Consider the following 13,012-nt stretch of genomic DNA (forward strand, 5'->3'; position numbering starts at 1 on the left):
CTAGCCAAATTCGCTCGTGGTTCAGGTAATAATCCAGAGATTATTACCCTTGAGGTTCTGTTTTTTAATTTGACCCCTAGCTGCTCATACTCCTTTAACAGAACCGGCTTCCTAGTCCTATCTACGTCGTTTGTACCAACATGGACCACGACAACTGGATCCACCCCCTCCCACTGCAAGTTTCTTTCCAGCCCAGAGGAGATGCCCTTAACCCTGGCACCGGGTAGGCAACACAGCCTTCGGGACTCTCGCTCTCGGCTGCAGAGAACTCTATCTATCCCCCTAATAATACTATACCCTACCACTACAACATTTCTATTTACTCCCCCCTCTTGAATGGCCCCCCGTTCCACGGTGCTGTGGCCAGGTTGCTCATCCTCCCTGCAGTCCTTGCTCCTGTCCCCACAGGGAGTAAGAACCTCGAACCTGTTGGACAAGAGCAAGGGCTGCAGCTCCTCCAACACTACCTCCTGGATCCCCGTACCTGCCTCACTCGTAGTCACACCGTCCTGTCCCTGACCATGGGCTACATCTGAATTAATTAACTTCATAGGTGTGACCACCTCCTGAAACAGAGTCCAGGTACTTCTCCCCCTCCCTGATGTGTCGCAGTGTCTGAAGCTCAGACTCCAGCTCATCAACACAGAGCTGGAGTTCCTGTAGCAGCACTTGTCACAGATGTAATCACCGTGAGCCTCAATGGGGTCCACCGGCTCCCACATCTCGCAACAGTAACACATCACCTGCTCCATTCTATGTAATTAATTAAATTTTTTATTGTTAGTTATGGACACCCGCTGCCCGATTATAGATGCTAGTGTCCCCTTTAATTAATTGGATTTAAATTAAATCAATCCCTCTAATTACACCAGTTAAATGGTTTACCAACAGTCACTCTGCACCAGAAAGGCCTTATTAACTACAACCCACAGAGTTCAAGTTTGAAAAGAGCACCTAACACCCCACTTACCCTAACTCACACTTACCCAAACTCACAGCACTCTCTGCTGACTCGCACTCAGATGCACAAACCCAAGTAGTGAAAGTGACCTCCAAAGTAGAAGAAATCACCTGTAGTGAAAGTAAACTCACAGGAAGCAGCTGCGAGCTTTCAGTACTTATGGGAATTTTTGCCTTTCATTTCTTCAGCCTCAATTGCCACTGTGCTCTCACGTTGCTTTCACTGGCGAGTTCCAGGAAACCCGTGCCCCCAGAGTTAAATCTCAAAACCCCCGCAATGATAGCTCTTAATGATCTATTAAGATATTTAAATTGGCAACCCACCTCCCGAGGGGGTTTCTCGTACGTAGCCTAACGCGCTGCTGTTAAATGCGGAATTTGGCGGGTTGGAGTCGGCTTCCCAACGCAGTGTCAATTTCAGCGCTTTTAACCCCCCACGCGCTCTTGCAAGTTAAAATTCCTCCCAGGAATTCACAGTAAAACATCCTATGCCCACTTCTGAGACATTCCTGCTGGAGCCCCCAACAACAGTAACTTAGAATCCCAACCAGAGGGGAGCAGAAGTGAGCAAGTTTCAACCCCGACATTGCAATCTGGCTATTTGAGGCCCTTCTGCCAACACACATCCCCTAATATATACTGCCCATAAACATGAGACATCCACCAGATTTTTTTTAATTATTCTCCATTTTCCTAACGAGCAACAAAACAAGTTTTACTTTGGTGTCAGAATGGCTCAATTACAATTTTAAAAATGTTCTATAATTTAAACAATTTCCCTCTATCCCCATTCTTTTTTTAAAGACCCTTCGACTTGAAACGTTGACTGTTTCTCTCCATGGATGTTGCCTGGCCGGCTGAGTTTTTCCAGCATTTTCTGTTGTTATTTCGGATTTCCAGCATCCGCAGTATTTTGCCATCATACAACTTTAGGTCCTAGTGATAGTTTATACTGGTACTGGTACCCAACTCCATAGCTATAAGCGGTTTCATCAATTCTGACATCGCTAGATGTAAACAAAACTTATTGGGAGATTCTATGTAGCACATTTGAGTCTTTTCTCCACAATGTCACTGTCCTAGAAAGGCTTCTGGATCACTTAATAAACTTGAAAAGGAGACAACTGTTCATTGCACAGCTCAACAAGTAACCTGCATAGAGACAACTTCTCTAGTTTCACCTTCCCCTAAATCCAGACACACCCATCAAATGTCCTTGGACAATTAGTGACTGGCAGATTCAAGTGCTGGAAAAAAATCTAATCTCATTTACCCTGCCCGCACCAGTAATTCCTACTTCACAAGCAACAACTTGCATTTATATAGTGCCTTTAATGTAGAAAGGTGCCAAAAGACACTTCAGAGATGTAATAAAAGAAAATAGACACCGAACCAAAAGAAGTGGAAATTATAACAGTGACTAAAAATCAAAGAGGCGGGTTTGAAGGACAGTCTTAAAGGAGATAATGAAGGTCGAGAGGCAGGGTAGTTTTGAGAGAGAATGCCAAAGCATTGGGGCTAAGCATTTAAAGGCATGGCCCCCAAGTGATGGGACAAAGAAAGTGGGGAGATGCACAAAAGTATAGCTCTTCCAGCAACTAAACCATTAGCACTAAATACCAGCACCATAAACAGAAAATGCTGTGGAAGTAAAAAAGATAGGCTGACTATTCAGGTAGAACCCTTCTTCAGAACTGAAAACTGAATGAGCATATCAGAACAAAGGGGAGGGGAAAGGAAAAAAAACAAATGCCAATGACCAAGAAGTTAATGGGGTTGAATGATCTGTAATCTTAACGTGGGCAATTCAGATCATATAAAAGATGTCAGTCAAGCAGACGTAGGAAACAAAAGAATATGCAAATAGGTGAGACAGCGAGAGGCCCAGCCAAGTGAAAAACAAGAACACACGGGGAAATTGGGTAAAAAAGCCTGCAAATGAAATGCTGGAAAAACAGCATCAGTCTTGGAAAAAACAGGCTAACATCCCCTACTGCACTGTGTTCGAAGGGTCTACACGTAAAATTATCAACCTGCCTTTCTTCCCTCCAGCTGGAACAATAGTCAGGCCCCTCCCTGCATCAGCAGGCTCCCTGGCAGTAAGAAAATATAGAGTAGCATAACCAAGGTCAAAGTAACTAAAGTTAATATTCAGACCAAAGCACTGCAGTGCCTGGGGGGGGGGGGGGGAGGGGGCGGGCGCGGAACAGTTCCTACAGCTTCTGAGCTTAATTGGAACAGTGTAGAAGGTCAGACACCGAGTTTTCAGTTATCCTTCCCAATGCGCATTATAGACCAATCTTGTATTTACTATGACCAATTACTTATTTGGATTTTAAGGTCTCTTACTACATCCCTTCCATGGTCAAAAGGATAGCTGGAAAATTGAACCTTGCAACTGCTAATGCCTCTATAATCAGCCACTTAAGGGCTTGGAGAAGCTGGGGTTGTTCTCCTTAGAGCAGAGAAAGCTAAGAGGAGAGATGTTTAAAATCATGACGGGTTTAGGTAGTGTAAATAAAGAGAAACTGTTTCCAATGGCTGAATGGTCAATAACCAGAGGGCACAGATTTAAGGTGACAGGCAAAAGAACCAGAGACGACACGAGGAAAAACATTTTTACGCAATGAATGGAATGCACTGTCCGATAGGGTGGTGGGAAACCGTAGCCTTCAAAAGGAAATTGGATAAATACTTGGAGAAAATTGCAGGGATATGGGGAAAGAGGCCAGGGGCTTTTTGGGGGGGGGGGGGGGGGCGGGGGGTAAGGGAGAAAAAGTGTGACTAATTGGATTACTCTTCGAAAGAGCCAGCGCAGACTCGATGGGCTGAATGGCCTCCTTCGGTACTGTACTATTCTATGATTACAGTAGCCTCTAGTGACTGCCATCAAATTTACCTTGCCCTTTCTTCCCTCAGCCCCAGTTTACTGAAAATTTAGATTTAAGAGTCAATACAAGATGCTGCCCTGCTACATTTGTTGATTGTTATCACTTGTAAAAGTAGCACATTGACACAAATAGATTGCAGTGCTCAGGTTTTATTATTCAACGTTTTTAAATAAAGGTGAACCCACAACCACACACCATTTCTCTTATAACTGTACTCAGCAGCAGACATCAACAGTCTAAAACAAAAACAAAATCAATGCCAAACATTTTTTCTGTGGCCCAACAAAACTAATAAGAGGAAGTCAACATTTTAAGCTGAACCAGATACCTTATAAAAATATACAAGCTTTCACAAACTAAAGACATTGCAAACTTCAATGTTTAAACATGAGGTAGAAGTGGTACAGATAGAATCATCAGCAAACAAACAGGAAAATTAGGTGGAAAATGGTACTCAAGTAGGAATAATTTTCCTTCTTTGAAGGGCAATCCTTCGTGAAACAGTTCTTCAACTGAATCCAGAAGACAGCCATTTCACTCAAGGGGAAGTTGCAATGTTCTGTTGACACTGCAGTGGGGAAAATGGGTGCGAGAAATTCTCCGTTGACATTGTGCAGTGGGGGAAAAGATGCGGTATAAAGCACATCTACTTACTAGCAACATTTACCCTATTTTCGGTCTACAAATCCAATTGGGAATTTTACTGGAAAGCGAGAAATTTTCAGGATCGAGATGAAACTCCCATTTAAATAAAAGACCATATACGCAAACATTCAAGGGAAATGCAGACAAAAGATAGAAGATTTCATCCCCTATCTGAATAGAAAGTGTCTATAGAGAAGTATTCAAATAAAATTGAATCTTCAGGGTGAAGGCAATTAAAGGATCGGATACTAGTTTGGGGGGGGGGGGGGGAAAAGAGAAGAGGAGGAAAGAGGGAGAAACGGGGTTAACAATCTACTCCTTTAGTTGGGTCTGTTAAGACCAAAGCCATTATTTTGTACACTTAGTGAGATACATAATGTGTAGGCTGATTGGCAGGTCCAACATAATTTAACGGAGGCGACGGCGTGGGACATGCTGTGCTCTGCAGCCTTGAAGAACTGTTGCACATCTGGTTTGTTGGGTACCAGGGACCAACATAGTGAAGCGTGGATGTTACAGGGATGCAGGGATCATAAGCAGATATAGGTGCTGGAATGTACTGGTCTGTCAACACTGGATAGTATACCGCTGAATGAGGAACTGGTTGAGGCTCCGCGATAGGATAAGAACCTGCAAAATAAAAGCAGCCCTTTAGTACTGAAAACAACCAACCACCTTTTTCCCTTAAGTTGTAAAATTAAGTTGTAAAAGTTCTAAGAGGAGAAGAAAATGTTACAACTTAGGGGGAACCAGCAGACTACCTGCAAGAGCTCTCAACTTGAACAAGACGACCATCTGTTCCATCATGAAAAATGTGTCCCAAAGCAAGAGGAACTCTTCCAGGGGGAGTGCGCGTGGCAGGGGTGGGGGGGAAGAGAAGAGAGGGGCTCATGCAGCTTTGTGGAAACATGCAGATCAGCTTTCATCCAGATTTTAAATTAACTACACAAGACCACCTACCTTTTGGAATGGTTTGTAAGAATTCTGTAATTATCACATCCAAATCTGCCCAAGTGTTACTTAACCATATGTTACCCTCAACAACCTCATTTAAAAGTTCTAATTATTGCTGTAATTGAAGAATCACATTCAGCACCCTTTAAAAAGCAACCTTATCAATTGCGTTTATTTTTATAATGCAGAACAGGTATGGGAGTGTTAATATTTTAAATTAAGGGAGTGGGGATGACATGCCAGGAAGAGTTACTGAAGGTAACGGAAAGGAGTTTATAGAAAACATTCCACAGTTAACGATCGCCTACTAAAATTAGTTCAAGCTTCCGCCCGACAGCTTTAGCGGAGTAATTCTGCAGAAACACTCCCATTTTCGTATTCACTGTGCTCAGACACAAACCATAAACCTAAGTTAGTCATTGTTATCTAAAAGTTTGAAATGAGCAGTGATTATGATCAATCATCACCCCCTCGCCCACCCCATGTAAATAAGTTTTAAATCCTAAGCACATGACCAACTTTTCTCCTGTGGCATAATTCAGACAAAATTAGGTGTTGGAATTAACTGAGCCTCAGCTGCCAACACCACTGGGTGCACTTGCTCAGAAATGGAATCCCCAATTGTGTCCAGTGGTCCGAGGACTGGCTGATGAGGCCCAGAATTTTAACATTTTACAAAGTTGAAATTCTAATTTACATTTTAGCCATTAATTCATCTTCATTGAATCACAAAAGGAAAAGCGGCCCAACCATTGCTAACAAAAGAAATTAAGGATAGTATTAGATCCAAAGAGGTGTCATATAAAGTTGTCAGAAAAAGTAGCAAGCCTGAGGATTGGGAGCAGTTTAAGAGTTCAGCAAAAAAGGACCAAGAGATTGATTAAGAGGGGAAAAATATAGAGTACGAGAGTAAACTTGCAAGGAACATAAAAGTGGATTGTAAAAGCTTCTACATGCATGTAAAAAGAAAAAGATTAGTGAAGACAAATGTAGGTCCCTTACAGCCAGAAAGGGGTGAATTTATAATGGGGAACAAGGAAATGACGGAGCAATTAAACAAATACTTTGGTTCTGTCTTCATGGCAGAGGACACAAATAACTTCCCAGAAATGCTAAGGAACCAAGGGTCGAGTGAGAAGGAGGAATTAAAGGGAATTAGCATTTGTAAAAAAAAGTGCTGGAGAAATGAATGGGACTGAAAGCTGATAAATCCCGAGGGCCTGATAATTTGCATGCCAGAGTACTAAGAGGTAGCAATGAAAATAGTGGATGCATTGGTTGTCATCTTCCAAAATTCTATAGATTATGGGCCGTATTTTCCGATCGGAGGCTTCCCGCATGCGGAGGCCTCCGATCTGGGAAAAATGTATGCACTTACCAGAGGGCTCCAGAGGTGCATATAGTCCCGATGCTGGGCCTCTCCAACTCCAAGTGCGCAGGGTCCACGTATCCCAGAGGCACATGTGGTTCGCAAGTGTCCCTAGGATCACATGGGCCATGGGAAGCCAATCAAAGAAGGGAATCTCCCTTCATACACTTGACAGATAGACCTGTCAAATATATGAATGGAGATCAATGAAAAAATAGTAAAACTTTAAATAAATTTAAAAAACCATCACCATTTTAAAATTAGTTGAAATTACAATAAATTTTTTTGAACAATTTAATTTTTTGAAAAAAATTAGTTTTTTTTTTACAGGGCTAAAAATAAACTTAGCTTTTTTTTTTAAAATGGTAAGTGACTGACTTTTTCCCCCCCACTTTTTTTACAAACTTTTATCCTGGTAAAAGTAGACCTTATGCCTGCTTTTACCAGGCGTAAGATTTCTAAGGGTTTTCTGCGGGCGGAGGTTCTCCAGAAAGCGGAACTATCCGCCCGCAGGAGGCCCTTCTCCAGGGCAGGCGTCCAATCTGTCAAGAGCATTCTTGACAGATCGGAAATGCCGGTTTTCAGCGCATGCCTGAAACTGGCATTTCCAATGTCCCCAACGGTGGGTACACTGCTCGTACACACCCGTAGGGATCGGAATATCCAGGCCTATGGAACAGTTCCTGCAGATTGGAGGGTGGCAAATGTAACCCCACTATTTAAAAAAGGAGGGAAAACCGGTTAGCCTAACATCAGTAGTAGGGAAAATGCTAGAGTCTATGATAAAGGATGTGATAACAGGACACTTAGAAAATATCAACGGGATTAGACAAAGTCAACATGGATTTATGAAAGGGAAATCATGTTTGACAAATCTACTGGAGATTTTTGAAGATGTAACTGGTAGAATAGATAAGGGAGAACCAGTGGCTGTGGTGCATTTGGATTTTCAGAAGGCCTTTGATAAAGTCCCACATAAGATGTTAGTGTGCAAAATTAAAGCACATGGGATTGGGGGTAATATGGATTGAAAATTGGTTAACAGACAGGAAAGAGTAGGAATAAATGGGTCTTTTTAGGGGTGGCAGGAGGGGACTAGTGGGGTACCGCAGGGATCAGTGCTTGGCCCCAGCTAGTCACAATATACATCAATGATTTGGATGAGGGAACCAAATGTAATATTTCCAAGTTTGCTGACGATACGAAACTAGGTGGGATTGAGAGTTGTGAGAAGGATGCACAGAGGCTTCAAGTTGAGGCAGTGGGCAAATACATGGCAGATGCAGTATAACATGGATAAATGTGAAGTTATCCACTTTGGTAGGAAAAATAGAAAGGCAGAGTATTATTTAAATGATATAGATTGGGAAATGTTGATGTACAAAAGGGACCAGGGTGTCCTTGTACACCAGTCACTGAAAACAAACATGCAGGTGCAGCAAGGAAAGCAAATGGTATGTTGGTTTTCATTGCAAGAGGATTTGAGTACAGGAGCAAGGATGTCTTACGTCAGTTATACAGGGGTGAGACCACACCTGGAGTACAGTGTGCAGTTTTGGTCTCCTTACCTAAGAAAGGATATACTTGCCATAGAGGGAGTGCAGCGAAGGTTCACCAGACTGATTCCTGGGATGGCAGGACTGTCGTATGAGGAGAGATTGGGTCGACTAGGCCTGTATTCACTAGAGTTTAGAAGAATGAGAGGGGATCTCATTGAAACGTATACAATTCTGACAGGGCTAGACAGACTGGATGCAGGGAGGATGTTTCCCTTGGCTGGGGGGTCTAGAACAAGGGTTCACAGTCTCAGGGGTAGGACATTTAGGACTGAGAGGAGGGTGGTGAACTTGTGGAATTCTCTACCACAGAAGGCTGTGGAGGCCAAGTCACTGAATATATTTGAGATAGATAGATAGATTTCTAGACACAAAAGACATCAAGGGGTATGGGGAGAGAGCAGGAATATGGTGTTGAGATAGAGGATCAGCCATGATCATATTGAATGGCGGAGCAGACTCGAAGGGCCGAATGGCCTACTCCTGCTCCTATTTTTCTATGTTCTAATGAATAATAATGCCTAGAGTTATTTCTGGTTCCTTCTGTATTTGCTGTGGAATATGATTCACATACCTGACTGGGCTCGGAACAGAATCCCTTAATCATTTTAAATACCTCGGTAGCTTAAATCATTGGGGGGCGGGGGGCCAGAGGGAAGCTAGAAATTGGGTAGCCCAGTGAATTGGGCACTGGTGTTTCACCAATCAGCCCAGACTGTTGAGATCAGTTGTCTGTCTGCAAGGGTCCCATGTGAAATGGGTTTCAATAGTTTCAATCTGGTCCTTCCCAAGCATTACTCAACCATATGTTATGCTCAACAATCTCATTTAAAGTTCTAATTAATTGCTGTAGTTGAAGAATCACATTCAGCGCCCTTCAAAAATCAACCTTTGTTTATTTATTTTTTTATAATGCAGGAACAGGTACAGGGAATGTTAATATTTTTTAAATTGAGAGTGTGTGGATGACATGCCAGGAAGATTAACTGAAGATAATGAATAGGAGTTTATAGATGAAGCTGAAAACATTCCACAGAACAATTGGTCATGTGGGTAGCATCCATAACAGAACTCTCCATAATTCAGAGCCAAGGGTCAATCTCAGCACGGCTAGTGTGGGAAATGGATAAAATGTTAAACTGGTGCAGTCAGGATTAGGGACATGACACATTGTTGGGGCAGAATAGAGGGAGCTTTACTCTGCATCTAGCAAAGCCATTCTTGACCAGATTGCTTGATTCTCAATAAAAACACACTAATTAAAGTTTGAACAATGTGTAAACATGTCTGAAGTTTCAAAGAAAATCTGCTGAAAATATAAAATAAACTTGCCGTTCGACATAGGGTCAGAGGAACTTTGATCATTTCTCCCGTTGTCACCATACAGCTGTGGCACGGTTGACTGTTCAACAAACTGGGGAGCTGCAGGGAATGCTGGGTATACATCCACTGGTTGCTGTTGTGGCATATAGACCACCGAGTGCCAATAGTTTTGGTGGTAACACTAGAAACAAGAGAAATACACTCAAAACTGCCCAGAACCAAGCAAATGGTGATTTTTTTCTTGCTTTGTGGAAAAAGACAAATCAAGCTGATTATTTGCAACATGGTAAAAAGGACTTTTACCAAGATTAATTTACAGCTAAGTAATTCATGCAACAGATATGAACACCAAATAGTTTTATAAATACAAATTCAAATTTCTAGACAGAACCCATATGCTTTTATGATAACACTCCAAAACCCAGTGTTTACTACTGATCCCAGCCATCTTCAGCTGCTTCAATGACCTTCCCTCCCTCAAGGTCAGAAATGGAGATGTTCGTTGATGACTGCAGTGTTCAGTGCCATTCGCAACTCCTCAGATAGTGAAGCAGTCCATGCCCGCATGCAGCAAGACCTGGACAACATTCAGGCTTGGGCTGATAAGTGGCAGGTAACATTTACACCACACAAGGTGTCAGGCAATGACTATCTCCAAGCGAGCGTCTAACCACCGCCCTTTGACATTTAAACGGCATTACCATCGCCGAATCCCCCACCATCATTATCCTGGGGGGTCACCACTGACCAGCCACATAAATACTGTGGCAACAAGAGCAGGTCAGAGCCTAGGTATTCTGCGGCAAGTGGCTCACCTCCCAACTCCCCAAAGCCTTTCCACCATCTACAAGGCACAAGCCAATAGTGTGATGGAATATTCTCCACTTGCCTGGATGAGTGCAGCTCCAACACCACAAGAAGCTCGACACCATCCAAGACAAAGCAGCCTGCTTGATTGGCACCCCATCCACCACCTTAAACATTCACTCCCTCCACCACCAGCGTACCGTGGCTACAGTGTATACCATCTACAAGATGCACTGCAGCAACTTGCCAAGGCTTCTTCAGCAGCACTTCCCAAACCCACCTCTACCAGCTAGAAGGACAAGGGCAGCAGGTGCATGGGAACGCCACCACCTCCAAGTTACACACCATCCTGACTTGGAAGTATATCGCTGTGCCTTCATCATCGCTGGGTCAAAATCCTGGAACTCCCTCCTTAACAGTACTGTGGGAGTGCCTTCACTACATGGACTGTAGCGGTTCAAGAAGGCAGCTCACCACCACCTTCGAGGGCAACTGGGGATGGGCAATAAATGCTGGTCTTGCCAGCGACGCCCACATCCCATGAACGAATAAAAAAAGAGATCGCCCAAAGACACAACAGACATCATGAATTAATTAAGCAAGTAATCATGCTGCTACACTTGGCCTGTAATATATGCCAGAGTCTTAGGCATTCTAGTGATCTCAGCTTTAAAATGGAACTTAAGTCACATGTTGCCGTAACTGTATCCAAGAGGCTTGCAGAGAGAACCTCATCAAAGTGAATCCTGAATAAAAGTTGTGTGCCATCATTTAAGAATGAGTATGTGTGTGTTAGAAAGACAAAATAAGATTCTCTGAAGTTCTACAGAACATCTCCTGGGTGACTCGTTCTAAGTTTTTGAAAAATGTCAGAAAGGACACTGGATTTTGACATATCTAGAACCACATGGCTGTAATCATATAATTCCCATCAAACTCACCTGCAAGCCAAGGTTGAAGTAATACTGAACCACCTTTCTATCTAAAAAAAAAATCAAATAGACTTTTGTTACTATAAAACTTGAGCATGCGTGAACTTTGGTTGTGTTCAGAGTAAAAGGGTCTCACCTCGAGGGAGATCATTGCCATTGGGATCACAGGAATATGGCGGCAGTGGTGGTGGTGCAGGAGAACTCATGGTTTCACCCATTTCATTGACAGGAAGAGGAGGACCTGAGTGGAACAGAAATCAAAATACATATCGGAAAGTATGGCTACTGGAAAGTAAGCAGAGCACATCACATTCTTCCAGCTTAAGTGTAGAATCGAAAACCACAGCAAGCCGTGGTCAATGGTTAACGCATGGATTGGCACGTCAAGACTTAAAAAAAAAATAGGCTAGGACGTTTACTCTCCAGAACAGAATATAATGGAAGTTCTGGTTCTACAAAGTACTGAAAGTAAGAGAGGGGGGTGTGGAAAGAGTGATACAGGCCATCAGAAACTACAGTAACACAATGACTTTCCTGCAACTTGTGTCAAAGCAAAAGATAAGAGTACATAAACCATGGGTGAGTGAAGGGTAAACTGTTTCAGACTAGTTAAAGAAGGATTAAAAAAAGGCAGCATTAAGCTATACAGAAAGAATATTGCCAGTTCAATTCTTATACTGTGCTGATTTGGCACTCAGTTGAGGTGAAATTATTTGACTTAGCAAATTGGAGAAAAAGACAGGACCCTGTTCCAGATCACTACCCACCGATTACTGCTGGAAGCTGCATTGTATGTGCGCAAAAGCAAATTGTGCAAGAACAAGATTGGGCTAAACTATGATGGTTGACTAGTTTACCAACATTCATTGCATCAGCTTAGATGTGAAGAATGGCCAATTATATTTATCATCGGGCTACCAGTGCCCTTGGATCTAAACCCCAAGTCAGTTCTCGCCTTTAAGAGGAGGATAATTAACAAAAGCAGCTTACACTTTGCACTAGTGATCAGTATATTGCAATATGAAATTAGGTCTTTCCTTCAAGCAACTTATACTGCATATTTGGATAGAAAAGTTTACATTTGAACCCCATGTGAAGCATGAGGAATGAGTAAAAAGAGACAAAGGCCTATAAAAAGGTCCTTGACCAAAAAAAGTGTTCATTTGACCAAGATGTAGCTTTTAGACAGAGGATCAATCACAAACACATTGAAGATCCTCACATCAATCCACATCCACCCAATCTACTTTATATTTTCAGCCTGTACTTTGTGCAGATCATAGTTTGCAAATGACATTTGGGGGGGGGGGGGGGGGGGGGGAGGGCGGAAAAAAGAGCCCGCAGGAACACTTTACAGGTTGATTCAAAGACGCCTTACACAACAGTTACTTCCACCCACCTGCTCCTCCCGCCGCCAACAACAACGACGACGACAACACAGGTACACATATAAAGGTAATGCTAGACAAGCAAGCAAGGTGCTTTTTCCCCGGCAATGGAAGCATGTATTCAGGTGATTACTCATTTCTCCTTTCTCCATATATTGTAATCAAAATCAAACTAAAAAAAGGTAGT

At 42.7% G+C, this 13,012-nt stretch overlaps 1 protein-coding gene across 1 annotated transcript in view; it reads right to left on the bottom strand.

The window, feature by feature from the left end:
* Nucleotides 1–3,984: 3,984 nt before the first annotated feature.
* Nucleotides 3,985–13,012, bottom strand: part of alg13 (ALG13 UDP-N-acetylglucosaminyltransferase subunit) — a 100,150-nt gene continuing 91,122 nt past the window's right edge. The window contains exons 25-28 of the mRNA XM_085993612.1: nucleotides 11,574–11,678; nucleotides 11,447–11,487; nucleotides 9,708–9,879; nucleotides 3,985–5,126 (exon numbers count right to left, since the gene is read on the bottom strand). Of these exons, the coding sequence (XP_085849738.1) occupies nucleotides 4,858–5,126; nucleotides 9,708–9,879; nucleotides 11,447–11,487; nucleotides 11,574–11,678 (587 nt within the window). The 3' untranslated portion in view covers nucleotides 3,985–4,857. The remainder of the gene's footprint in view (nucleotides 5,127–9,707; nucleotides 9,880–11,446; nucleotides 11,488–11,573; nucleotides 11,679–13,012) is intronic.

The sequence above is a fragment of the Somniosus microcephalus genome, chromosome 1, assembly GCF_052327205.1.
Source record: "Somniosus microcephalus isolate GS21.2 chromosome 1, FLI_Smic_1.0, whole genome shotgun sequence".
NCBI classification, from domain to species: Eukaryota; Metazoa; Chordata; class Chondrichthyes; order Squaliformes; family Somniosidae; genus Somniosus; species Somniosus microcephalus.